At 41.5% G+C, this 27,103-nt stretch overlaps 1 protein-coding gene across 2 annotated transcripts in view; it reads right to left on the bottom strand.

The window, feature by feature from the left end:
• Nucleotides 1-153: 153 nt before the first annotated feature.
• Nucleotides 154-27,103, bottom strand: part of myo1ea (myosin IEa) — a 153,352-nt gene continuing 126,402 nt past the window's right edge. The window contains exons 20-29 of one of the 2 annotated variants that reach the window (XM_060852773.1): nt 25,600-25,714; nt 23,679-23,848; nt 15,454-15,599; nt 14,583-14,729; nt 13,271-13,428; nt 11,854-11,946; nt 9,194-9,401; nt 8,090-8,125; nt 6,116-6,285; nt 154-1,434 (exon numbers count right to left, since the gene is read on the bottom strand). In XM_060852773.1, the coding sequence (XP_060708756.1) occupies nt 1,358-1,434; nt 6,116-6,285; nt 8,090-8,125; nt 9,194-9,401; nt 11,854-11,946; nt 13,271-13,428; nt 14,583-14,729; nt 15,454-15,599; nt 23,679-23,848; nt 25,600-25,714 (1,320 nt within the window). In that variant the 3' untranslated portion in view covers nt 154-1,357. The remainder of the gene's footprint in view (nt 1,435-6,115; nt 6,286-8,089; nt 8,126-9,193; nt 9,402-11,853; nt 11,947-13,270; nt 13,429-14,582; nt 14,730-15,453; nt 15,600-23,678; nt 23,849-25,599; nt 25,715-27,103) is intronic. The other variant, XM_060852774.1, reaches the window with a different exon arrangement.

Here is a 27,103-nt window from a genome sequence, read left to right as displayed (position 1 = left end):
TTTCTAATTTGCATTATTCATACAGCAGATGGGAGAAATGGTGCAGGAACAGGTTTCACAGCTCAAGTCTTTTTTTAGATTTGTTTAAATCATTAGCATGTTTGAGCAACTCTCCATTATAGATTGAGAAAAAAAAAGCACAATTGTTCCAGATACTGTATTATTGAATACATTTATTAATGACAATCTAGTAATCCTAGTACATTTAAAATTTTGTCCATATGTAAATTTATAAAATTTAATACACTGGCCAAACAGAGAATGCAGCAGTAAGCATTTGACAGTGCTTCTATATTCTAACTGAATAGCCTAAAGAAAGGTTTCCCAAAGTGGGGGATCAGGATCCCCAACTGGGATTGTGAGCTAAAACTTAGGGCTCACATGCTCCAAACAGTATTGACTGTCATGGTGCTCTGACTGAGCTAGAACAGTGGTGTCCCAAGTCTGATGGGCCCCTGCTCTCTCTGGCCAATCTTACAGACTCCCTCACCAAGCTCCTCACAGGTCTCGCTGCGAGGTCATGGCAATTTTCAATCCTCAAAATGGAAAAACATTTGGTAAGCACTGGCCTATAGCTTACAGAGTAAGTGCAGTAGAATATGACAATATGTAATTGTTAGACATCAGTTTGTAGGATTATTCAGAGTTTCATAATGTACAGTAAAGGAAAAGGACTAGAACATTTTCTCTTATTACCTCAACTTTACATCAGATACAGCACTAATATGGACCAGCCACATTATGCGTTTAATTAAAAGGCACTTTAAAATGCAAATGTTACATTTGTACAGTACTGAGAAGATCGCTTTCTCCTTTAACCTTTACACTGACCACCAATGAAGTCTACAGGACCTCGATAGCGATTTGTAGAAAGCTGAAACTATTTTCTTTGGGTGTCACATGCAAACATCCTTCATGACTCAGCAGCAAAGTTTAGTGTTTTCCCAAATTGGAATGCACTGCATAAGGAAGTTTCACTTTTCATCACTATTATTCCTGAAGAAAGAGCAGATCACTAAGAAATATGAGGGTCTGCTAAGCATTAAATGACAAAGGGCACTTCAGGCAAGAACGATAAAACCTATACACAGAACCTATCATCAAAGATAAATGCAACATTCTCTCTAAACTACCAGTTATACACCTTTATTTGTGAGGAAACAAAAATATAAATACAATAAATTACAGTTCCTTCAGCACGATCCCAGCTGTTGTGTAGCTCCAGACTACCAATATTTGTAGAATTATACATTTGGAAAGATTTCTATACAGTATGCCCTCCAGTCATCAAAACATCACCTGCAGAATCACAATATTTCAATTTGGTTTTACGATAGATCTTGATAGTAACTGAGGATTATATCTTGGCAACATAGTTGTTGGGGAACAATCCCTGTTTTCCTCGCAGTCTTCCTATCCACCAGCCTGAGGGATCTATAAATAGAAACGAGGCATTTAGATCGTCAGGAATTTTGACATAACATTCCCTTTAAGATTGAGAAGTCAATTAAAATGGCGCAACATTAATTAAATTAAAATGAACACAATCAATGAAATTATGATCTGTTAAATGGGGATTGTGTATGTTAGAAAAACTCATGGAGTGATTCACCTGAGTCCAACAAGGAATCACTCAACCTTTTGTTGAGTGTGAGATTTAGTACCATACTCAACCACAACTACTGTCAACGAGATTGGAATTGGAGAATCTTAAATCAAGCCATACTCCTTGTAATGTGAATGGAGCCACACCTGCATTCAGCAAAAAAACAGGTTGCCAAGTGCAGCAAAACTAGATAACTGTTTTCAGAATATGTTTTACTATACAAGTCACTGTGAACAAGAGAGGAAGCTAATTTGTATAATTCAAGGTCTCACGAACCGCACTGAGTTGAATAAGCAAATTAATCTTTCTTTTTGTGTTGGTTGAGGGATAAATGTTGGTTGGAGCACTGCTCCTCCTTGAAAAGTGCCAAAGGCTGATTTATATTTGTCTGAGAAGACAGATGGAGCCTCATTTTAATTCCTCATTTGAAAGGTAGCATTTTTGACAGTGCAGAATTCCCCAGACACTGCTCTGATGATTATGTTACGGAGTGTGGCTCATATCTACAATCCTCAGGAAAAAGTGGTAAGTGTTACAGTGAGGGACACTGAAAATGGAGGAACAGAAACACGTTATACAACTCAAGAGTTTTCACCCCTTGAATGTCAAATGATTTGATCCATGGAACTTAGTTAATGTTGAATCAAACATTAAACTGTGTATTGTCCATTCTCTCGAGTGGGCAGAAATTATTCTGTGGCAGAATTCAAAGAGCAGGGAAGCTCTCCTGATGGAAGGTAAAGCTTACAGCAGAGTCTGGCAGTTAATCAAATGTGTGAAATATATTCTAAATGGGATACCCTGCACATAAATAACCAGGATTATAACTTTTCACACTTAAGGGATCACAGACTAGGTGCGGTAAGACGGAATATTTTTCCTGGTTGAGGAGTCTAGAACAATGAGTCACCATTTCAGGAGAAAGTGAGGACTGCAGATGCTGGAGATCAGAGCTGAAAATGTGTTGCTGGAAAAGCGCAGCAGGTCAGGCAGCATCCAGCACCTCCACACACATCACTTACTGCATCCGCTGCACCCGATGTGACCTCCTCTATATTGGGGAGACAGGCCGCCTACTTGCGGAACATTTCAGAGAACACCTCTGAGACACCCGGACCAACCAACCCAACCACCCCGTGGCTCAACACTTCAACTCCCCCTCCCACTCCACCAAGGACATGCAGGTCCTTGGACTCCTCCATCACCAGACCATAGCAACACGACGGTTGGAGGAAGAGCGCCTCATCTTCCGCCTAGGAACCCTCCAACCACAAGGGATGAACTCAGATTTCACCAGTTTCATCATTTCCCCTCCCCCCACCTTGTCTCAGTCCCAACCCTCGAACTCAGCACCACCTTCCTAACTTGCAATCTTCTTCCTGACCTCTCCGCCCCCATTCCCACTCCGGCCTATCACCCTCACCTTAACCTCCTTCCACCTATCACATTTCCAACGCCCCTCCCCCAAGTCCCTCCTCCCTACCTTTTATCTTAGCCTGCTTGGCACACTCTCCTCATTCCTGAAGAAGGGCTCATGCCCGAAACGTCGATTCTCCTGCTCCTTGGATGCTGCCTGACCTGCTGTGCTTTTCCAACAACACATTTTCAGCAACATCTCAGGAATCAAGGTAGAACATTTAGAACTTTGATGAGGAAAGATTTGTTCACTCAAAGGATGGTCAGAGAGACATACATCACAGAAACAGACCCTTTGGTTCAACTCGTCCATGCCGGCCAGATAATCTAAATTAATCTAGTCACATTTGCCAGCGCTTGGCCCATATCCTTCTAAACCCTTCCTATTCATATACCCATCCAGATGACATTTAAATGTTGTAATTGTACCACCTCCTCTAGCAGATCATTCCATACACGCACCACGCTTTGTGTGAAAACATTCCCCCTTAGGTCCCTTTTAAATCTTTCCTCTCTCACCCTAAACATATGCCCTCTAGTTCTGCACTCCCCCAACGCAGGGAAAAGACCTTGTCTATTTACCCTATCCATGCCCCTCATTATCTTATAAACCTCTATAATGTTACCCCTCAGCCTCTGACAATCCAGGAAAAACACCCCAGCCTATTCAGCCTCTCCCTGTAGCTCAATCCCTCCAATCCTGGCACCATCCTTGTAAATTTTTTCTGAACCATTCCAAGTTTCAGAACATCCTGGAGGGTGACCAGAATTGCACACAATATTCCAAAAGTGGCCTAACCAATGTCCTGTACAGCCGCAACATGGCCTCCCGACTCCTATACTCAATGCTCTGACCAATTGTTTTGGAGTTCAAGGCATAGACTGTACCTTTAAGAGAAAGTGAATGCTGTTCTGCACTGAGAGCTTACAAGCACCTGTGTATGTGAGTAGATAACAGTCTTAGAATGTAGGGGAAATTTGAAAATATGTAACATTTGGCTATGAAATGGATACCTGAGTTGGTTGCTGTTTTGACAATTCAAATTTAACCAATCAGTTTAAATTATGCCCCAGGATATTAAAACACAATCAAGTTTGAATTTATTGTTTTGCCAACATTGAACCAATGAAACAATCCGATGTTGGGGATATAAAAACACAGGCATTTTGAAAATCAGACAGAGTAACTGCCATCAAGAGAGACCCAAGGCAGTGAAACACGCTCTATCAAAGGGACCTTTTCATATGAAACATCTTTACAGCAAAAAGAAAGAACACAACCCAGGGAGATCTTCATCGGAAGAAGAAAGACACTGAAGACAAAAGCTGCTCTACAGTTTTGAAATTAAGTTTATGTAATTTTAGTAAGTAGCTTGTTGGAAAAGCATGTTGTTATGAAGTTAGAGGCAGGTAATAAGTAGATAAGAAAGTGAAATGGGTCTTAGAGATGGGAATAGTTGTTGTTTAATGTTCACTTTTAGAGTTAAAGAATAAATTGATATTGTTTTCTTCGAATAGTGGAATTTGGGAATTCTCAGTCACTCATTTTTTTAACATATTACCAGGTGAGGTGAGCTTTTCTGGGTGTTCAGTTTAACTGCTGTGTCATAACACAATAAAGGTAAGCATACGAAATGCCTTCTTCACTACCTTATCTACCTGAGACTCCACTTTCAAGGAACTATGAACCTGCACTCCAAGGTCTCTTTGTTCAACAACACTCCTAAGGATCTTACCATTAAGTGTAAAAGACCTGCCCTGATTTGCCTTTCCGAAATGCAGCATCTCATCATGGTGAACCTGTGAAATTCTCTACAACAGAAGGCTGTGAAGACCAAGCCAGTCAATATATTCAAGAAAGAAATATATATTTTTTGGATTTTAAAGGCACCAAGAAGTAATGGGAAATAACAGGAATACGGTATTGAGATAGTGCATCAGTTACGATCATACTGAATGGCAAAGTAGACTCAAACAGGCCAAGTTGCCAACCCCTCCAGGTTTCTGTTAATGTGCTTGCAGCTACAACATCCTAATACATTCTGCAATTTTCTTTATACAATTTATTTTCTTTTAAACTGAGATACCCAAAGGGAAGGGCTAACAAATGCAAGGTACCAGTAAGATTGAAAAGAGCAGGAGAAACCAGAGATAATTCAAAAAGTTAATGCTTGGTTGAAGTTGAGCTTGGATTTTTAAAACCTGGAGAGAATGCTGATAAGTTCCACTTTGAAGTTCGCTACTTTAAGAAATCAGAGTGGCAGGTAGCACAGTAAGCCTTTATTGCAGCAGAGGAATTATGCCGATGTATAGGCCTGGATTTTGCAGTTAGTGTTGAAAGCTGCTCGCAGAGTTTTAATGTGCATCCCTTGTTTCTAGCTTGACTCCTGTTCCAGTGTGACACTCTCTACAGAGGAGCTCTGAGCAGGACCAGAAATAGGAAAGCTCACAACCAATAATATTGAAGAATCTTCACTGAGATTTACATTCAAAACCAGGAGGAATAAAGCAGGAAAGACAAATTTGATTTAAACAGGATAAGGAACATAAAATGAAGATTGAAAAACCCAGAAGTGATTAAGGCAGAAAGATAAATTTATAATCTTAGCTTTTTTGTAAAAATCCTGAATATTGAATTTCTTTTGCAGGAATGAGACTCCACAATGCCGAAATGAGCTTTTCAGGATCAGCGAGGTTGTGTATCACTCATTATCACTTAATAACTAATATAAAAATTAGCTTAGACCTGAACGTACCAGTCCTAATGTTCTCAGCTAGTTTTAGATGGAATTCATGGGCAGGTACAGTGAGTTCTCACAACTGAATTCACTTCCAGGCTGAATCCACAGATGAGGAATATATAAGCACACCCTCGGTGAGATATCCAATGCAAACTTTCAGATTTATATATTTTATTACATGTGTGAAAAACAGAGGTTGCTGCTCATTTACTATCTTGGCCTCACAATTTCATAAAATCACAAAATCCAGCCTAAATGCAATTAACCGGGGAATAGAGAATATATTTAGTCCAATGGAACAAGCAAAGAGAAAGGTAACTTTTGGATGTATTTAAATAAAACCACTATTTACCTTCCCTAACGATTTCTATAACATCTTCAGCATTAAAGCTAAGTTCATCTGTGTCCTGAGCATCGTATGCATAGAGTGCTTTGCACTGTGGTACCTGAGGCTTGGGTTTGGGTTGTGGCTTTGGCCGACCTCCTGCTGGGGGTGGGCGATTTGTCATCTGTCTGTGTGCACTAAAGAAAAAGAGAGACAGTTACCGTGACTACACCTTGAGCCTCTGCTGCCAGTTTATATTGCACATGGGTTTTACTGAATCAAAAGATTCAGCGCTCAGAAAAGATCAGAAAGTGAGAAATTATCCATCACAGGCGTCCATACTCTTTCACTTTGGGGAGCACCCAACCTTATGGGCATGGAACTTTATGGGTTGCTGGTAGAGTCAAGAACGACTTCTCTGTTAGCTGCAAATATGCCCAGCTACTGCTCTGAGGCAGAACGTTACTTGAGGCCTCCTTGATATACAATTTTTCATCAGGATGAGTCAGCAAGTAAGCCAGCAAATCATAGATAGGGGAGAGTTGATCGCCAGGGCTCATGGCTAAGGTATGGATATAACAGGTAGTTTGCACACCTTTGTGGATCAGCATCAACGCACAATGAGTGAATAGCATTGTAGAATGTTACAACAAAAAAGATATTAGGAATAGTGAACAGCTGATTCCAAATATTCTTGGGACTGTTCAGTTGATCTCGAGCTTAAGTACTCGTCATCTCTCTAGATGTTGAATCCTCTCCCGACAATTTGATTTATACTCTACAGTTTGCTTCCCAAAGTGGCTTTGAATTCTAATGCACCTTTAACTGTATCTTCATTTTAAATGCTCCACCCCCGCCACAACTTCAATTTCATTACTTTTAACATCCTAATTATTAATTTTTTGCCCTGGTATTTGTTTAGATCAATCTTTCTTAAACCCCTTTATAACCTTATAGATTTCAACTAAAGTAAATCAAATTGACTAGTTTGGGTAACCCATTGCCTAGATATTTCCTGCAATTTGCTAACAGCATCCATAGTTTTATTGTTCTACCACGAGTTTCAGCCAGTTATATCTAAGTCATTGACTTGGAGCAAGTCCTCTTAATGACCACATGTTAAACAAACCCTTTATCTGGTTAAAAAGCTTCCTTCCTCTAATAATCTAAAAGAAATACAGGAACTCTTCCACCCCATCCAAACTCCCAAAGTGCAAGGAAACCCAAATGGGAATATGACTTCTTTAGAATCCTGCTACTTAGACGGAGTGAATTCAGTTCATTGTGTTGGTGCAGACTTTTCGAAGGAGCTTCCACTCTTTTTCTGCGTATTGTCCTTTTCAAGAATATATATTCCCTTTTGAAAGCTACTCTTAAATCTGCTCCAACTTCTCTCAGGCATTCCATTCCTGATCGTAACAACCTATTGCAGAAAGAAACTCCCCTCGCCTCTTTTTTTTAAGCCAACCCTCCTGTAGAGACAGTTGCTTGGCTTCTACCCCATCAATAGATCTCAGTACTCAGGCTGTCTACTGAGAAATCCATCTGGCTGGCACTATGCAGCCCAATGCCTATGTGCCTAATGCACCCAACCTTTTAAATATTTTTTATTTTATTTTCGAAGAAAAGACTTTGCAATAGCAATGCAGAACAGAAAATGGTGCAGCACAGTTTTACAATCAGATCTGAGCATAGTTCATTCCTTCAACACACACGCTTTCTCCATTTTAACAACTGCAAGGATATTGATGAGGATTATTTTATGCAGGTTTCAGTAAATAATGACATTGCATTAACAGCAAGAAATACCATTTGCCCACCACCATGGCCATGACTGTCTACAACTAGGTTAGCATGATGGTTTCCTATATCCTGATTCAAACTAAAACTAGTGATAAGCTACTACACGCCTCTAAATACTAAATTAAAATAAACCATCTGTACTAAATATAGAAGCAATATCATGGAAACCACCACCAAAAAACATTACTCTTGACTCACTTTCCTCCATTTGGTCGTGTCATTCCAGTACGTTTACTATAAAAAGGAAGAGATTTTTACAATGACTTATATGCACCTAATATAAATACTATAAGTAATACAGCAAAATAGGTGAGGCAAAGTTTCTTTTCGTCACATCATATTTACTCTTTGGATTAATTTAATACAGGCGTTTCTACAATGTCATTTGTAGGAGAATTTGGCTTCTCAATCTCCATCAGGTTGGATTGCTGCTCCATGACTGGCCAGCAGAGGGCACATGTTTCACATAATTTGGCATACAAGAGATCCCTTGGAACGTGCCACCCACTCAATGTCCAGCTAAAGCCACGCTGAAGTTTCATGACTGAGGAAAGTTATTCCCTGTGACTCAATGTTCAACAGTTTGATTACTGTTCAGCTACACCACTGGCAAACGTATTTCAGTTTTTAGTTCCCTGACCTGCGCTAAGGTAGCTGATCTCAATTATGACAATATTCGTGAAACTATGTTTTAGAGTCAACAGAATAATATTTAAAGAGGTAAATTAGCTTTCATTTCCTCATTTTATATTTATCTTGAGAGTTTGCTGCAACTTATGCGTAGGTGTCAATGGAAGGTCAGGATTAGGCCTGGTCATGAAGACCTCAGAGAAATACCTCAATACTGATGGCTGGGATATTTCTTCTAGAAGAGAAGTTTTATGGTGTGTGTGTGTGTGTGTGTGTGTGTGTGTGTGTGTGTGTGTGTACACAATAGAAGTTCTCCACTTGAGTATCCTTTCCCACTTCCCTGGTAAACAGGATCTCAGCACAAATGTACCTCCACTTCTCAACAAAGTGAAATAATCTGCATCTCAAGGTAGAGATTTCCTGGGAAGTAATGCTTCAATGCCATTAACACAGCCAGTCACAACTGTTCGATAATCTTCTATTTCTCAATGATATACAATATCCCTGCACCTGGGACGCGCACGGCCATTTCCAAGTCTCCTAGTGGAAATCCTGTACTTTTCTAAGGAATGGAATTATAGTTCCTCAACCAAACAAACACCAGTGAGTGTCCTCAGAGATATAATGAAACAACAGAAACCTAAAATAGCCAAACCTTGGAGCTCCTCTTACCCTGCAGCACCTTGCTCGGGCACTTTCAGGAAATCCAGATTATGTTGAATGCGGGCGTGTTGCTCTGTGAAGTTGGTGCCTTGCCTTGGCAGTGATGGTCGGTCTGACTTGGTGCCCTGGTAGGGTATTCTCTGACTGGGTTGAGAATTTAAAGGTGGCCATTGTGAGGTGTTGTGGAAGCCTTTTACAACTCCATTCTGATGGGGACCTTTGAATGAAAAATTGAGAGGAAATCCATTTTAGTTATTCCAGAGAAAGCGTTTAGGTCCAATGATTGTAGTTATTAGTGGGATAAATATTCGTCCTTTTGAATCAAACTTATCAAAGCATCACTCAACTGATATTGACATATATGCAACTTAATTTTAGAGTCACACTTTCACAGTCACAGATGTCTACAGCCCATTGAATCTGCACTGGTCAAAAACAAGCACCATTTTCCAGCGCTGAAAATGTGTTGCTGGAAAAGTGCAGCAGGTCAGTCAGCATCCAAGGAACAGGAGATTCGACATTTCGGGCATAAGCCCTTCTTCAGGAATCTTCAGGAACCATTTTCCAGCACTTGGCTCACATTCCTGAAGAAGGGCTTATGGCCGAAACGTCGAATCTCCTGCTCCTTGGATACTGCCTGACCTGCTGCGCTTTTCCAGCAACACATTTTCAGCTCTGATCTCCAGCATCTGCAGGCCTCACTTTCTCCTCACATCGTTGAATGCCTCAGTATCGCAAGTGCGCATCTATATATTTCTTAAACGTGATGACTTTGTCCCTTAATTCATTCAAGTTATTACTCTCTCTGTATCCCTGCCCTGTGACCTTCTCCCTGAGTTTGGATTGGTGTTGGGAGACTGGGCTGGGGTGGGGAAGTAGAACTGGAGGAACTTCATCTACTTTGTGTAATAAATCACAAGCACATTCTTTCTATGTTGTTAATGCACACAGAGATCAGAGCGATTCCAGCCTCACATTAATTTCAAGTCGACCCTGCAATCAAGCTCAGCCTGTTTTTGTGAATATGGCCTTAACGACAGCTCAACTTGCCCATCCAGCGCTGGAAGGTCCCTACTCTATTCCCAGTCTGTCCTGGCTGAAATAATCAGAGGGAAGGACAACACAAGTGCCTCAGTCTTCCAGACCGAAGTGGGGGGCAGAACTCACAGACTCACAGAATTATGGCGGTGCAGAAGGAGGCCATTTGGCTCATCATGCTCTTACTGGCCCTGTTATCCAGTCTGGTTCTATTACAGAGTACAAATCTCCTGCCTTTACACCATATTCCTGCACACTATTATTACTATCCAAAAAACTATGCCGCAATTGAACCTGCCGACAGGGGCGGCACGGTTAGCGCTGCTGCCTCACAGCACCAGGTACCCGGGTTCAATTCCAGCCTCGGGCGTCTGTCTGTGTGGAGTTTGCACATTCTCCCAGTGTCTGGGTGGGTTTGCTCCGGTTTCCTCCCACAATCTAAAGATGTGCAGGTTAGGTGAACTGGCCAAGCTAAATTGCCCGTCGTGATAGGTATGTTAGTTGAGGTAAACATAGGCTAGGGGAATGGGTCTGGGTGGGTTACTCTTAGGAGCGTCGGTGTGAACTAGTTGGGCCAAAGGACCTGTTTCCATACTGTAGGGAATCTAATCTACACGACAACACGTCCAGGAAGTGCATTCCATGCACTAACAGCTAGCTGTGTGAAAAAGGTTTTTATTACATCACCAGTGTTGATGTCAGTGTTCTTGCTGTTTCCCCGGATCAAATCTTACTTCCCACCATGGCCAGGTCTGCTTTAAAGCAGGTAAAACTCAATAGTCTTTTCCAGACGTTGGCACTATTGGATCCTCCTCCTTGGCCAATGTGGCAATCAGAGAGAGTACTTCTGGGAATCTGATGTGTAGAAGCCCTGACATTTGCTTTTAAAATCTATTGCAAGACAGTTTTTCATAACTGCAATTTAAGAAGAGCCCTAACTAATAAACATAAACACAGCCCCACCTCATAAATTTCCTGGAATTTGATTCTTTTTTTCCATTCACTATCCCCACCACTCCCAACCCCAAATAATCTTACCTATTTCTCTCACAAAGACACTAAATTACAACAGAGAACAGCTTTGTGGGCTCCAATTACACTTGATCCCCTTAGACAGTAAATTTAGCCAGGAAATATGAAGGCCCAGTCCTTCCCTTACGTGAATAATTGTTGACTTCCATAAGGCTTGTTGACTAATGAACAGATCAGGCAGAGTTCACTCTTTGTATTAACACAATGGACAAAATAGGAACACAGAACCTGCCTTTGTGTTGCTAATTCTGGTTGGACTTATTCCTGGAGGATTCATCACATGACCTCTTAGCCCCAGCCACCCCATCACCCGTCCCCCTGTAATTCTGTCTTCAATCTCCTGACATCACTTCTCACTCTAACCCCCATTAGTAACTCAGTCCAACAATTTTCTTTCCCACACATTCCCAATTATTTTTAAAAAAATAGCAACTCTAGATTTTACTCCAGGGTTGCTCACAGCAGTGCCCTAGAGATGAAATGGATATTTCTGGAACTTCTTGGCTTCCATTTCTTTTCTTAGGTTTTCGCAAGATAATGATCACATGACAGAATTGTAATCTTAATCTTAATAGAATAGTCATTTTAAAACAATTTACCAGGAGGAGGGGGTGCTGTTCGGGTTGGGACAGATGTCATTTGGGGCCTAGTTGCTTGTTGTCTCCCTTGTGTTAAGTCCCTCCTTGTGGGCCCTAGAATGAAAAAGTTCAAATAACGGAAATATATCAAAGAAACATTCATGGCTATTACCACCTAATCCACACTTGAGAAGGAGTGCAGATGAAGATTATTTAGCTGTCCATAAATATGCAATTAAAAGTTTCTTAGAAACAATGTGCTACAACAAAAGATTTTATTCTCTCATATATGTAGCAGAAAATATCTAAACACACGCAGCATAAAAATGTGCAACTTAATCCCACCATTAGTGCACAAGGTGGATGAATGACCCACTGTTACCAATCCTCATAACTGATACAAAAACAGAAGCTGCTATAAAAACTCAGCAGGTCTGGCAGCACCCGTGAAGAGAAATCAGAGTTAACGTTTCGGGTCCAGTGACCCTTCCTCCAAACTCATATCTATACCTGGCCTGACAAAGTTAGTTGCAAAACATTCACATACACACACACAGACACACACAGACACACACACACACACAAAAAGACCCATTTTTTGCACTATCATGGCACAGGACTCTTTTGTTTTTCTGCACTTTAGTATAAATCAAACATTCCATGAGTTATTTACATTAATGGAATATTATTTGTTCTGTATATTGTGATTTGGGTCTCAGTTACTTTATTCTTGATATAACTTTATGCCCATTCTGATAAATAGAAAGGAAATCAATGCCTTTAATCCAGGTGTGAACAATGTTTTGTTCCCTATCAAACTTTACAGGACTATACACTCTCAGGAGTGGACACTGAGCATATCAGGTAGTGAACTTGGACAATTTTATAAAAATAATGATTTAGCAAAACATTAGCACACGACCACAGTCTAGGATTGATCGTTTAAGGCTGAGCTAAGGAAAAATCTCTTCACTCAAAAGTTTGTGGAATGCCCTACCTCTGAGGGCTGTGGATGCTGATCGTTGGATATATTTAAAGTTGGATTTTCATCTTTCAGGGAATCATTGGATGGGAAAGAGGGCAGCAAAGTGAAGTTGAATTCAAAGATAACCATGACTGTGCTGAACGGTGGAGCAGGCTCGAGAGTCCGAATGGTCTACTCGGCTCTTATTACTTACATTATTAGGATGTGCACCCATCCCTTTCACTAACAACTCTACCTGACAGACTCACCGCAAACTGGGGATTGAAATGAAGCATTCTGTTCTGTGGCACAAGCTAAACGTTTCTTGGGTTAATTCACAGGGATCAAATTAGTGGAGAAAGTCAATTTGACTTTTACTGTCTCCCACTGCCATTTAGTCACTGATACCAGCATTTATTGGTGCTATATTGGTGCTCCTGTAATGCTAAGTGCGGTGGTGAATGTGTCACTTACGTGAGTTCTTCGGTAACCCTGGGCCAATGCTGACCTGCAAGGTTTTAGTGCTGGGTTTGAGCACAGCCACATGCCCGTTGCCTTGGACAAACTGGACTTGGCGAGAGTTACCAGCACTCCAAGGACCCCAGTTATCCTTCCGCACTTTCATTTCAAGTCTGAGTAACAGTAAAAACAAGTGTTAAACTGAAAGAAGACACATGCATTTATGTAGCATCTCCCATGGCCTCTGATGACCTCAGGATGTCCAAGAGTGTTTATGACCCATGATTTAGGAAGCCTGACCACTTTTGTAATTTTGGGAAACACTGCAACTAGTTTCCACACAGAAAGCTCCCACACCCAGCAATGGTAATAAAGAGCCAATTTAGTGGTTTCAGCAGTGACATGGGGGTTAATCGCTGGCCACAAAAACTAGAGGACGTTCCCCTGCTCTTTTTCACAATAGAGCCACAAGACCTACCTCCATCTGTATGGGTTGATGGGCCCTTACCTTAATGTCTCCTGTAAAAGAGGATGGCACTGAGTGCCAGCCTGCATCATGTGCTCCAGTGACTGGAGTGCCAGCCTGGATCTGGGGCTCCAGCGACTGGAGTGCCAGTCTGGATCAGGGGCTCCAGTGACTGGAATGCCAGCCTGGATCATGTGCTCCAGTGACTGGAGTGCCAGCCTGGATCAGGGTCTCCAGGGACTGGAATGCCAGCCTGGATCATGTGCTCCAGTGACTGGAGTGCCAGTCTGGATCAGGGGCTCCAGTGACTGGAGTGCCAGTCTGGATCAGGGGCTCCAGCGACTGGAGTGCCAGCCCTAGATCATGTGCTCCAGTGACTGGAGTGCCAGCCTGGATCAGGGGCTCCAGCGACTGGAGTGCCAGCCTGGATCATGTGCTCCAGTGACTGGAGTGCCAGCCTGGATTATGTGCTCCAGCGACTGGAGTGCCAGCCTGGATCATGTGCTCCAGTGACTGGAGTGCCAGTCTGGATCAGGGGCTCCAGTGACTGGAGTGCCAGCCTGGATCAGGGTCTCCAGGGACTGGAATGCCAGCCTGGTTCATGTGCTCCAGCGACTGGAGTGCCAGCCTGGTTCATGTGCTCCAGGGACTGGAGTGCCAGTCTGGATCATGTGCTCCAGTGACTGGAGTGCCAGCCTGGATCATGTACTCTGTAGTGAGAGTGACCAGGACAATGATTTAAAAATGTGGAAATGCTTCTGAATGAAGCAGTTTCTGCATCTTGCACTGATGGGTTGATAAATAATTTGCAAGGTTTTGGAACACCATGTGTGGGCAGGCAATAGCAGCAGAGGTACTCACGTGTTACTAAACCTCAGAGGTAGCTTCCTTTGCATTCGTTCTTCATAGCGTTTTGATAAGAGGCTGATGAACTCCGTTTTAAAGACGGACTCCAGCAGACTGTCATACTCCTGCTCATGTAGGATGAAGAAGTCATCTTGCAGGGTGCTGTGGAATGAACAGAAGCTGGGATTTACTCGTGAATCTATCAGTTTGATCCCACTTTCAGTGACATCAAGTGAAAGTCAGTGAAACAGAAACAGTCGTCTTTGAACATAAGAAAAGCAAAATACTCAAGATGCTGGAAATCTGAACCAAATACAGAAAGCTGAAATACTTAGAAGGTCTGGCAGCGTGGGTGGAGACAGAAACAGATTTAAAGTTTCAAATCCAGAATTATTCTTCTTTGGAACTCAGTTGTGAAGAAATAATACTGAACTCAAAACATTAACTTTGATTCCTTCTTGGAATAATGTTTGGGATCTAAATAGATCAACAAAGATTCATGCCTTTGTATCCCATTTAATAGAAGTAGTGCACTAAGCCACAGAGGAGGATACAAATACATATCATTCAAAGCACAAGCATACAAATTAGGAACACCAGTAGGCCATTCGGCCCCTCGAGCCTGCTGCACCAGGTAATGCCCAATATGACAGTGGCCTCAACTCCACATTCCCACTGACCCTCCAAACACCATTGACTCGAAAAAAAGGGTGTTGCTAACTCAGCCCAACTGCAAATACATCACTTCATACAATTCAGTGACGGTCACAATGAAGCAACATTCTGAATAACACGAGTCAGTGGAGAACTCCAAGATAACACTATATGACAGCTTTGTGAATGCCTAACAGTCATGGCTGCTGCTTGTTTGATCACTCTGCCTTACCTCAACGAAACGGTTAAAATCCGCTCCAACTCGATCTTTCTCTTTAGCACTTCTTTCACCTGGCCTTTCATAGGACCGTCCTTTACCTTCTCTCGTCCAATGAGGTACACAAACTTAGGGGTGAGCACAAGGTCACGTTTCACACTCTGGAAGCAGAATACATCGTTTTAATCTTCTGTCATAGAGAGCCAGACAATTGAAGTAATACTCGACAGATACTGAGCAGCTTTCCCAAGTGCATGGGATATGAGCCTTACTGAGTTGGAGTGAAGCTATCAGGTCACGAGCTGAGGTGAAAAAGCTTTTTGAATTTAATTGACCCCATTGTGAACGACAACCTGATAAGTTGATTTGATGAATAGCAGAGTTTTCTTTGATGTTTCTCTTGACCTTCCTGGGTCACAAGACCAAAGCTCCATCAACAACATCTTCTAAACCAGTGTCCTCCAGCACCTAGCAACGGGAACACCACGAAGTGCAAGAGTCCTGACTATGATCTAATCACTGATTCTTCACTGCTGCTGGGTCAAAATCCTGGAACTACCTTTCTCACAGCACTGTGGGTATGCCTATGTTACATGGACTGCAGTGTGTCAATCATCTTCTCAAGGGACTGGTTCTGGGGAAGGTGGGACTATTATAAATTGGATGGTCTACACCTGAACCAGTCTGGAACTAATGTCCTTGGGGGAATTTTTGCTACTGCTGTTGGGGAGGGTTTAAACTACTGTGGCAGGGGGCTGGGAACCCGAAGAGAAGACTAGTAGATAGTGAAGTAGAAACTAGAGACTGTAAAGAACAGGATCATGAAGTTAGCATTACCAAGGGGAAGAGTAGGCAGAGAGCAGATGAATGCAAATGAACTGGTGGTCTGAAGTACATATGCTTTAATGTAAGGAGTATAGTGGGTAAGGTAGACAAACCTAAGGCTTGGATTGGTGCCTGGGAGTATGACGTTATTGCGATCACAGAGATTTGGTTGAGGGAAGGGCATGTTTGGCAACTAAATGTTCCAAGATATAGATGCTTCAGACAGGACAGGGAGGGGAGTAAAAGTGTGTGTGTGTGTGTGCGTGTGTGTGTGTGTGTGTGGGGGGGGGAGTTGCATTGCTGGTCAGGGATGATATCACGGCTGTGCTAAAGGAGGACACTATGCAAGGCTTGAGCAGTGAGGCATTATGGACAGAGCTGAGAAATAAGAAGGGTGCAGTTACATTGTTGGAGCAGAATTATAGGCCTCCCAACAGTGATCGTGAGGTAGAAGAACAAATAGGTAAATAGATTATGGAAAGATTTGGAGACAACAGGGTGGTGGTGATAGGAGATTTTAATTTTCCCAACATTGACTGGGATATACTTAGTGTCGGAGGTCTGTATGGGGCAGAATTTGTAAGGAGCATCTTAAAAGTTTTCTAGAGTAGTATGTCAATAATCCAACTAGGACAGGGGCCATATTGGACCTGGTGTTGGGGAATGAGCCAGGCCAGGTGGTAGAAGTTGCAGTGGGAGATTTCTTTGGGAATAGTGACCACAATTCTGTAAGTTTTAGAATAATCGCAGACAAAGATGAGCGTGGTCCTAAGGGACGAGTACTAAACTGGGCCAAGGCCAATTATATCAAAATTAGGCAGGAGCTGGGAAATGTGGATTGGGGGCAGCTACTTGAAGGGAAGTCCAATTTGATATGTGGGAGGCTTTCAAAGATAGTGCAGGATAGGCATGTCCCTTTAAAAAACAAGGGATAGGAAAGGCAAGATTTGCAAACAGCGGATGGCAGGAGAAATTGTGCGACTAGCCAAGAGGAAAAGGGAAGCGTACATAAGATCCAGAACAGAACAGGCTTTGGGGGAATATAGGGAGAGTAAGACCAATCTTAAACAAATAATCAAGCAGGCTAAAAGGGGTCATGAAATAACTTTCACGAGCAGAATTAAGCAGAATGCTAAGGCCTTTTATTCTTCTATAAGAGACAAGAGGGTAACTAGAGAAAGAGTTGGTCCACTAAAGGGTAAGAAAGGAAGGTTTTGTGTTGAACCTGAGAAAATGGGTGAGATTCTCAAGGATTGCTTTGCATCAGTGTTCACTGAGGAACAGGAGATGATGAATTTTGAGATTAGAGATAGAAGTTTGTTTACTCTGGATCACGTTGACGTAAGAAGAAAGGATGTTTTGAGTAGGCTAACAGATATTAAGGTGGACAAATCCCCAGGACCAGATGGGATCTATCCCAGGTTGCTGAGGGAGGCGAGAGAGGAAATAGCTGGGGCCCTGACAGGTATCTTTGTAGCATCCTTAAACACAGGTGAAGTGCCGGAGGACCAGAGAGTTGCTAATGTTGTCCCCCTGTACAAGAAGAGGAGTAGGTATATGCCTCTGAACCCTTCAACTCCAAGGCATCAGTGTGGACTTCACCAGTTTCCTCATTTCCACCTGTTTCCTCACTTGCGCCTTGTAAATTTTCTTTGTTTTTTCTTTGTATATGGGCAACTCCTGGTCGTGCACATGAAATGAAAAGATAACTAAGATAAAGCATCAGAGGCTTTCCATCCTTTTCCTCTGTTGAACACTTGGGAATGAAATTTTTCTCTGAACCCAAAGCAGAATCATCCCAATGCTCTTTCTGGCAGCAGGCACTAGGTGGCGATCAAGATCTGTTTTCTGGATTGATTATTATGGATGGATTGATCAAGCTCCATGGATATGACCCTGTGTTTCACCGTCCTCATGGATGTGGGTGTGGGTGACAGGGTGCTGTCCTGCACTGTACAGGCTGATATCAGTTCCAGCTCTGAGTTTGCTGTATCTTTGTCTCTGTTTATGTCTCTGGAGTTCTAATAAACTCTTCCATTATGAAACAAAGTTAAAAATCACACAACACCAGGTTATAGTCCAACAGATTTATTTGAAAGCTCTAGCTTTCAGAATGCTGCTCCACAACCACCTGATGAAGGAACGTCACTCCGAAAGCTAGAGTTTTCAAATAAACCTGTTGGACTATAACCTGGTGTTGCGTGATTTTTAACTTTGTACACCCCAGTCCAACACCGACATCTCCAAATTATGATATAGGATACTGATTCTCCATATCACAGCTGGCTGTTATTCCATTCTCTCCACTCAAGAGTCTCAACTGCATGTGAGTGTTGATATTAGAGTGACATTATCATATACACCTTCAGAGCATTTACATAGGGCTTCTCAGTAAATCACTGCATCTGTTTCATATTATACATTCTCAGTATATTTCTATGTCTTACATCATGTTATTTTATATATTACCCATTCTCAGTGTTGTCACTATACTGTATATTACATTCTAGATATTATACATTCTCAGTCTATCACTATACACAACATTATGATATATATTATACATTCTCAGTATATTACAATTTCCTACACTCCTCCCCCATCCCCAATAAACCTGTGGTTGTTCAGGCCAATTGTCATGTTAAGAGTCTTCCCAACTGACACCAGCCATTCCAACAGGGATTGAGGTAAAACCTCTGGATCAATGGGAATCACCCCATTTAGATTAGATTCCCTACAGTGTGGAAACAGGCCCTTCAGCTGAACAAGTCCACACTGACCTTCTGAAGAGTAACCCACCCAGACCCATTACTTTGCAATCATCATGAAATAAAGCACTGTTAAAGGCTGGTCAGTTTCCTACTGATTTTTATATGGTCAAAGATGAAAAAAGTAGCAAATTGTCCTGATCAGTGCAAAACTTTGACAAAATGAATCTGTTTTCAGCAAAACTCAAGTTCTGCATTATTTGCTCAGCTGAAACATCAACATAACTGAGACCAACACTGGGTTATCAATAAACAAGTTCATTATGAACGGGTAAGCTGTTTACTGAGATTCTTCAAAGTTAAAAATCACACAACACCAGGTTATAGTCCAACAGTTTTATTTGAAAGCTCTAGCCTGGTGCTATGTGATCTTTAACTTTGTCCACCCAAGTCCAACACCAGCTCCACCACATCATGAAATTCTTCAAGCCTGTATTCTGTTGGGTGAGATTGTACAGATTGGTAATAATGTTACTAATTTACACTTTGTTCTCACTGCACTTGGTCTGAAGTGAGCAAATTTCTTTTATTTTTCAATTTGATGTGTTTAGGTCACGACATTGCATCCATAGACGTAAATGTTATCTGTTTAAAACAAGCCTACACTGAAAATCACTTAAACAGAAGCAATCTGGCAGCACAGTTAACAGTGTCACTAAATGCATAGTAAATCTCTCTGACAATGTCTGAATGCAAGCAGTTCAAGGAGTTTCAATTTTGATGCCCCTTTATTCTACATCAAATAGGAAGAGTCATTTTGAGTTTCAACACCTGTACTTCCAGCAATCATGCCACACACCAGTGTCTACTGAAGTCAGTGAATCCTTGAAGGCATACCTAGCTGATCTAGTGCACATCTGTGGGATTGTGGGATGCACAATTGTGGGATTCCAAACAAATAAAAGAAGATTGTAAGAGATTTTTAATATAAAAGGTCAAAGAGAGGCACAAAGACAGGGTGAAGAGGGAGCAGGGATGTTGCAGAGGGCTTGGACAGGCTAAGATAGTGAGCAAAGAAGCGTCAAATGGAATACAATGTGGTACATTGTGAGGTTATGCACTTTGGTGGGAAGAATAGAGCCATAATTATTTTCTAAATGGGGAAAGGCTTTGGAAATCTGAAGCACAGAGGCTTAGGAATCAGAGTTCAGTATTCTCTTAGGGTTAGCATACAAGTTCAGTTGGCAGTTAGGAAGGCAAATACAATGTTAACATTCATTTCAAGAGGACCAGAATACACCAGCAGAGATGTAGGCTGTGTAAGGCTCTGGTCAGACTGAATTTAAAATATTATGAGTAGTTTGGGCCCTGTATCTAAGGTAGGGTGTGCTAATGTTTGAGGGATCCAGACTATTAATTTCTGAAGAAGGGCTCATGCCCGAAACATCGATTCTCCTGCTCCCTGACCTGGTGCGCTTTTTCAGCAACACATTTTCAGCTATTAATCCAGAGAACCAGGTAATGTTCTGGGTACCTGGAATAGAAACTACCATCGCAGATGGTGGAATTTGAATTCAGTAATAATGTTGAAATAAAAGTCTAATGATGGCCATGAAACTGTTGCCAATTGTCAGGAAAATCCACCTGGTTCACTACTGCCTGTTAGGGAAGGAAATCCGCCATCCTTTTGGTCTGGCCTACACGTGACTCCAGACCACAGCAATGTGGTTGACTTATAACTGCCCTCTGGGCAATTAGGGTTGGGCAATAAATGCTGATCCAGTCAGTAACACCCCCAGGGATGAATTAAGAAGAACCTCAGGGTGAAGGGGCAGCCCTTACAGCTGAGATGAGGAGGAATTCCGTCAATCAGAGGCTGGTGAATCTGGGAACTCACTGCCTCAGAAGGCTGTGGAGGCCACATCTTTGAGTGTTTTAAAGACAGAACTAGATAGATTCTTGATTTTCTATGGCGATCAAGGGTTACAGGGAGAAGGCAAGAGAATGGGTCAAGACAATATCAGACATGACTGAATGGTGGAACAGGCTTGATGGACCATATGTCCTAATTCTGCTCCTTTATTTTATGGTCTAACATGTCCAGATTTCACATGCAACATGAATGTCTGGCAATGCTGCCAGACTTCAAGGTCAAGCTGGGCATTGTTATCAATAAACCTGGCAAGGGCTCTCAGCATTAACAAATATGTCTGTTTCAGTAAAATGCACACCTTTCTTAATGACAGGCCTGAAAGTGGATCCATTGAACCTGCCATTCAGAATAATTGGACAGCCTTGTTCAAAAGCAAGCAACTTTTTTTGGAATGTGTAAAACAACAAGCTGCTAGAAATGCATATGTACATTAAGTTTTGTCATCACAGCCCCTCTTGTGTTCATGCATTTCTCAAGAGTGATGCTCCTTTATCCCTATCTTATCTATGATCAGTTCTGCACAACATGAGCTAGCTAACTGTGTGAATACCCTGCTACAATAAGCTTTTAAACAAATTTTCCCCTATTGAAGGATTCCTCCATAAAGGACTTCGGTATTGACAGCAATGCAGTACCCACATGCTCATTTTGTGATGTGAGAGGTTCAGAATGGACCTGCTTCTTTGAGTCCAGCAGCTTCACAACTGCCTGACTGCTTTCAGTGAATAACCAGACCAAACCAAACCAGAGAAAAGCTGAACTGGGAGAATTGGCCACTCCCCATTTATTGTACAGGTGTTTTTTTTAAACTTAAAAGCCTTTTGCCTGAGGTAGTATCTGCTAGCTATAATCAAATTGGCCCCAAGACTTAGACTTTTCGGAGTCTGTGTCTTTTACGACCTCCCTGAAAAAAACACTAAGGACAACATAACCTTGTTAAAAGAGCAGCATTATCACACTACATATATCAATGTGCAGTGTACAGATTTTTTTAAACAGACAAAGAACCTGTACATACATTGTGCTAGTTTCAATTCAACAAAATAAGTGACAGCCATTCACTGTTGCAGTTTTCAGGGGCAGTGCACTGACTAATCAGTCAAACTGCCTGGTTTAATATTTAAACAACTCTTGGCAGTTAGCTGTCAATTATCATCAATTTGTACATTTCCCAATGACGACACCTCTACCAATGAGTGTTCACTTGGCAACCAATGCTCACTCTCCTCTCATACAGTATAATATTTTTCCTCTTTACATTGGTATTCTTGTAAATCGTCTGATGAGTGCAAGACAAAATGCTTTGACACATATGTCATTTATCATCCATCCTTATGTTCTGTATGAAGCGACAAATTAGGTATTTAGAAAAAAATCTGAGATGCGAAATTCTTCGGATTGATGACTGGATCTTTCCAATAACCCATGCTGATCATCGGTTCAATGCCCAGTCTGTGCCACAATTAGCCTCAGTAAGCCTAGGTTAAGAAGGAGAATCTTGCCTTTCTGGCCACTGATCCTTTGTTAAAAGTCCACTTGTGCACTGCAGGCAAGGATGGGGTCAAGTTGAAGTCAAATCTTCAATTGAGCAGACTAATGACACCACTCTCCAACTTACCATGAGAATATTACCCACTTCACTAAGGTACCAGAAACCAGGTACACAGCTATTTGAGGAGATAGGACTCATATTGAAGGGGGTGGGGAGCACAAAACAAGAAGGCTTCAATAATTCATTCTGTATGGTCAACACAATTGTGCACACTCTTTGGAATAAGGTTTTAATGACCAGAAACATGTAAAATATTACTAATCCACCTCATGTGATTAAAAAACACACAATAACCCCCTGGTTAAAACATTTCAATATAGAATACACTGCAGTGCCTTGACTGAACAACAGGGAGTGCTTTAGTGAGTTACTCCTTCAATACTGATGATTTGGAGATACTGGTGTTGGACTGAGGTGTACAAAGTTAAAAATCACACAACACCAGGTTATAGACTAACAGGTTTAATTGGAAGCACAGTAGCTTTCGGAGCGACGCTCCTTTATCAGGTGATAGCGGAGGGCTCAATCCTAACACAGAATTTACAGCAAAAATTTACAGTGTGATGTAACTGAAATTATACATTGAAAAATTGATTATCTGTTAAGCCTTTCACCTGTTAGAACACAGTGATAGTTTCACTCCTTTCATGTGTAAATCACAAAACCTTTTTTTAATTAAAAAGTTGCATTCTCGGGTTAGCTGTTAATGATGGTGATAGCTAGACAATATGTTCAAGGTGTTGGTCCCCTGTGTTGTCTGATGTTTAGATGGATATTAATCTAAAAAGTGAGATAACAGAGTTTTACATAAATTCATGCAGTTTTTGAGCTCAGAGTTCTACATGAATGATGCAGTTTTTGAGCAAAGTACAATGTAACTCTGCAAGTATAAATTCACCCCACAAAATATATGTGTCAATGTGGGTCCTTCAATACTGTAACTGAACCTTCCAGTCAGTATATCTTTACTGTTTTCATACGCACAGACCAGCTTTAAAACCTCTGTGTGTCGATTTGTACTCTCGAACAATTCATTCGGTACATCCATTTTCAATATCAGAATTAAGCATTGATTATTCAGCACAACAATCAAGCATCATGGCAGCCTTCCCTCTCACTATCAATAAGGGATCAACTTAAAATTAGTAAGTTAATTGATAAAACAGCTGATGGTTTAATACAGAAGTGCAGACTGGACAGGGCTAGTTGAGATCAGACATACCTTGAACCTTCGGTCATATTTCGTGACAGTGTCTGCAAATTCAACCTTCTCTCTTTTCCCAATGAACTGTCGCAGTTCAGGAAGATCTTCCATTCCAATGTAGTCACCAACAAAGTTCCTGTTGATGCTGTTTCTGCGTCTCTCCTTTTTATTAAGTAGCAGATCCGAAGCTGAGCAGAAAAGAGTTAAATTAGAACCTCAGATTTGTCTTTTGGAAATGTACTAATAATTTCTTAAGTTCTTATTGCTCTCCAATGGAATGGAATGATGGGGACTATAACAGGTTAATAGTGCAGCCAGTTTTCTGCTCTGATCTATGCTTTAAGTATTGTTTCCCTAAATGGCCCACTCTGCTTGAGTGTTAATAGTGAGAATTGAACTTAACCACAGGGACAGCGGAGATAAGCTGATTTTAGGCCACATCTGTTGTCCTCACACTTATCCAAGATTGTGTCACTATCAGATATAGGAATCCTGGCTGATTTCCACTACTTCCCTGAATGCTGGGGCACAGAGGCCAAATTAGTAATCCTATTGCTATTCTGGTTACGATCACTCAATGACCTGAGGTTTGATAGGATTTAGAGATGGTTTCAATGTAGATGAAGCAGGATTAGTGCCATGACAATTACAATAGTATTCTATTTGCTCACAGTGCTCTGATTGGCTGGTGGATTGAATTGGTAAGCAGAACCTGGCATACATTTGGTGTGATGGCAAATGTAAAATATGTTCCTTGGCTGATGTGGCATTGGGAGGGGGAGGGGCTTGTGAAAGAAAAGAAACAGAGTGTTCAGGAGCATGCTAAAGTCCCAGCTACACTAAAGTAAAAGCAAGATTCTGTGGACTAGATTAGATTAGATTCCCTGCAGTCGGCCCCACAAGTACAGGCTGACTCAAATGCAAGTAAACGTAGTCTTGGATGTGCAAGAAATGTATTTGGTTTGTCTAGATAGAGGCAAACTCCTCCATTTGTTTGTTTCCTTGATGTGCTTACAGAACCAAACTTCATTTGTGACAATGCATATACACAAAGATAATTTTTATGAATAAAGTATAGTTTTGAAATTAAAAGAAAGCTCCTGTGGAGAGAGAAACAAAACAAATCCTTCTGAAGAAGTAATGTATTCAACTCAAAAGGTTAACCCTATTTCTCTCTCACCAAAGTCCTCTGGTTAAAGCAATTGGTGACGGTGGTGCAGAAGTAGGGAAAGCAATATGGAAGGGAGAGGGAGGTATGGAATGGAGGATTGACATGATGAAGGAAGAAATGGTGGGAAGGGGGTTGGAATGGTACTGAGATGAGATTTAAAGAAATACTGTTACATATCATCCTGAAGGCAGGCCCTTCTGCTCATTGCCTGTGGATGCTTCACTCTGAGCAGTTTCTTCAGCTGTTTTTAGCCATAATGGCTTGCCATTGCACCACACACTCAGTCCTGGGGTCAGTTGTCTACCTGAACCAGAATGGAAATTGGTTCTGCAGCGTCTGAACCACAGACTAACCATTGACCAAGTCCAGCTGTCCTGCTCCACTCTTCCAATAAATATATTGTTCCATAACAGTGGTTTTGCTTTGTCTCTACCAATGTAGAATCATCACTAATAACGTGAGTAGGTAATCCAGACAGTGGAGTTGAGGACACAAATTAATGAGCTGCTATAGTACCAAGTGGCAGAGCAGGTTCAAGGGGCTTCTAGTTTTTCAGTGTGAGAAAGGAATAGATGAGAGATGGTGGCAGGACGCTTATGTGGAATATTAACATTGATACAAACTGGTGAGGGTTAAGGTTCTTGTATGTAACAATGTGTAACACAGCTTGAATTGTTCTGCAACTCATTGTATAAAACACACTGTTCTAGTTAGGTCAGACAAGTTACTGAGTAATCAAGACTGTTCAAAGCAGACAAGATGCTCTACCTTCCTCTCTCATTTTTACATATTTCTTCCTTGCAGCATATCTCCGCCATGCCTTCTGAATCGCTCGAGCATATGCATCATATTTTCTTTCCCTCATCTCCTCAAGCAAAAACAACTGCAGAAAAAAAAGAAAGTTTGGTTAGTTGATCAGCTCAGTTAGAATTCTCTACTTTATCCAATCAAGTTTTGCAACAGGTGAGACCATGGCAAAAACTGGAGAGGAAAACAGTCTTTGGTGATGAATGAAGTAGATGGTTCCCTGGTGCCTTTGCTCAAACACATTCTCAATCTGCCCTGGCCACCTCTCACTGGGAGCAAGGCTCAAACTCCAACTGACAGTGACCCCAGCACGAAGGGACAGCATTCCTTCGGCCATTTGAATGTGAACACACAAAGCACTGGAACAATGAACACTCTTAGGAAAAGTTTGGCAGTGTGTTTACAGCAAGTTATCATGCAATGTGGAGATACAATTGGCTCTTTATTAAGTGTCTGTTGTTAAAAGGGGCTAATATGCGACTTTTAAATCTGTTTCCCGGAATTGACGTTTGAAGTGATTTCACTTCATTTGAAAAGCTCCTGCTAAATAGGTGCATTTCTTGATTCAGTATATGTAATATGTTTTCCAATGTGAAGGTACTGCTTTCTGTTTGGGTTCAAGGGTCAAATCATTATTTTTCTACAGCTTTTCTTGAGGGCTACTTCTTGATTTTCAAGGACTACTCTTCTTCGGCTTTCAGGGCTCCTTTCTCATTCTCACCAACTTCTTTACAAGATGACGCAGTCATGTGGAAACATTACCTCCTGAGTTGACATGTGGAATTCTTGGGTTCATACAGAACTATAATTCATTCTCATCACCAATAATCCCTTCATTAAACTTAAAGTCACAACACACAAGGAAAGCATGAATTTCCTAGTCACCACAGCATTTAAATTGGCAGGAGAAACCATTGAGCATAACTTAACAAAACCTTTTTTCGCCAAAATAAATGGAATACAATTTCATGGATTCTGATGGTTCCCATGATCATTTTTTACATGTAAATGTAGACATGTTTATGATAACAGCTGCTGCCAATGTTCCCTCTAGGCTGTTGCATGGTTCTGCACATGCCAATCCGTGTGCCAACACACTGACTTTTGGTTTCAGAACATGACCCCACACATAGATGTGGGACGTCAGTGCACCGATAAAAAAATTAGAGTGTTATTTGCTGCATCACAGTCGTCGTAATCTCTTCCTCATCAAAGATACAATAATCATTAGTGTTATATCCTCGTGGCATTTCCCTTCCTAAATTTGGGAGGTGAAGCTAGTTGTTACTTTCCCTTACACTGACTAAAATCAGTGCAGACTTGGAAACCATTCTTTATGTGCACTGGGCTCATTATCGCTTAGGGCACAAGAGACACTTTGTATTGACCCTCATAGGAGGAGTGCATTCTGCCTCTAAAACCTGAACTTCAAATTAACAGAACTTAAGTGTTCTGATTTTCTCTT

The sequence above is a fragment of the Hemiscyllium ocellatum genome, chromosome 39, assembly GCF_020745735.1.
Source record: "Hemiscyllium ocellatum isolate sHemOce1 chromosome 39, sHemOce1.pat.X.cur, whole genome shotgun sequence".
Lineage (NCBI taxonomy): Eukaryota > Metazoa > Chordata > Chondrichthyes > Orectolobiformes > Hemiscylliidae > Hemiscyllium > Hemiscyllium ocellatum.
The sequence above is the reverse complement of the archived record's forward strand: the minus strand, read 5'-3'. Positions and strand labels throughout refer to the sequence as shown.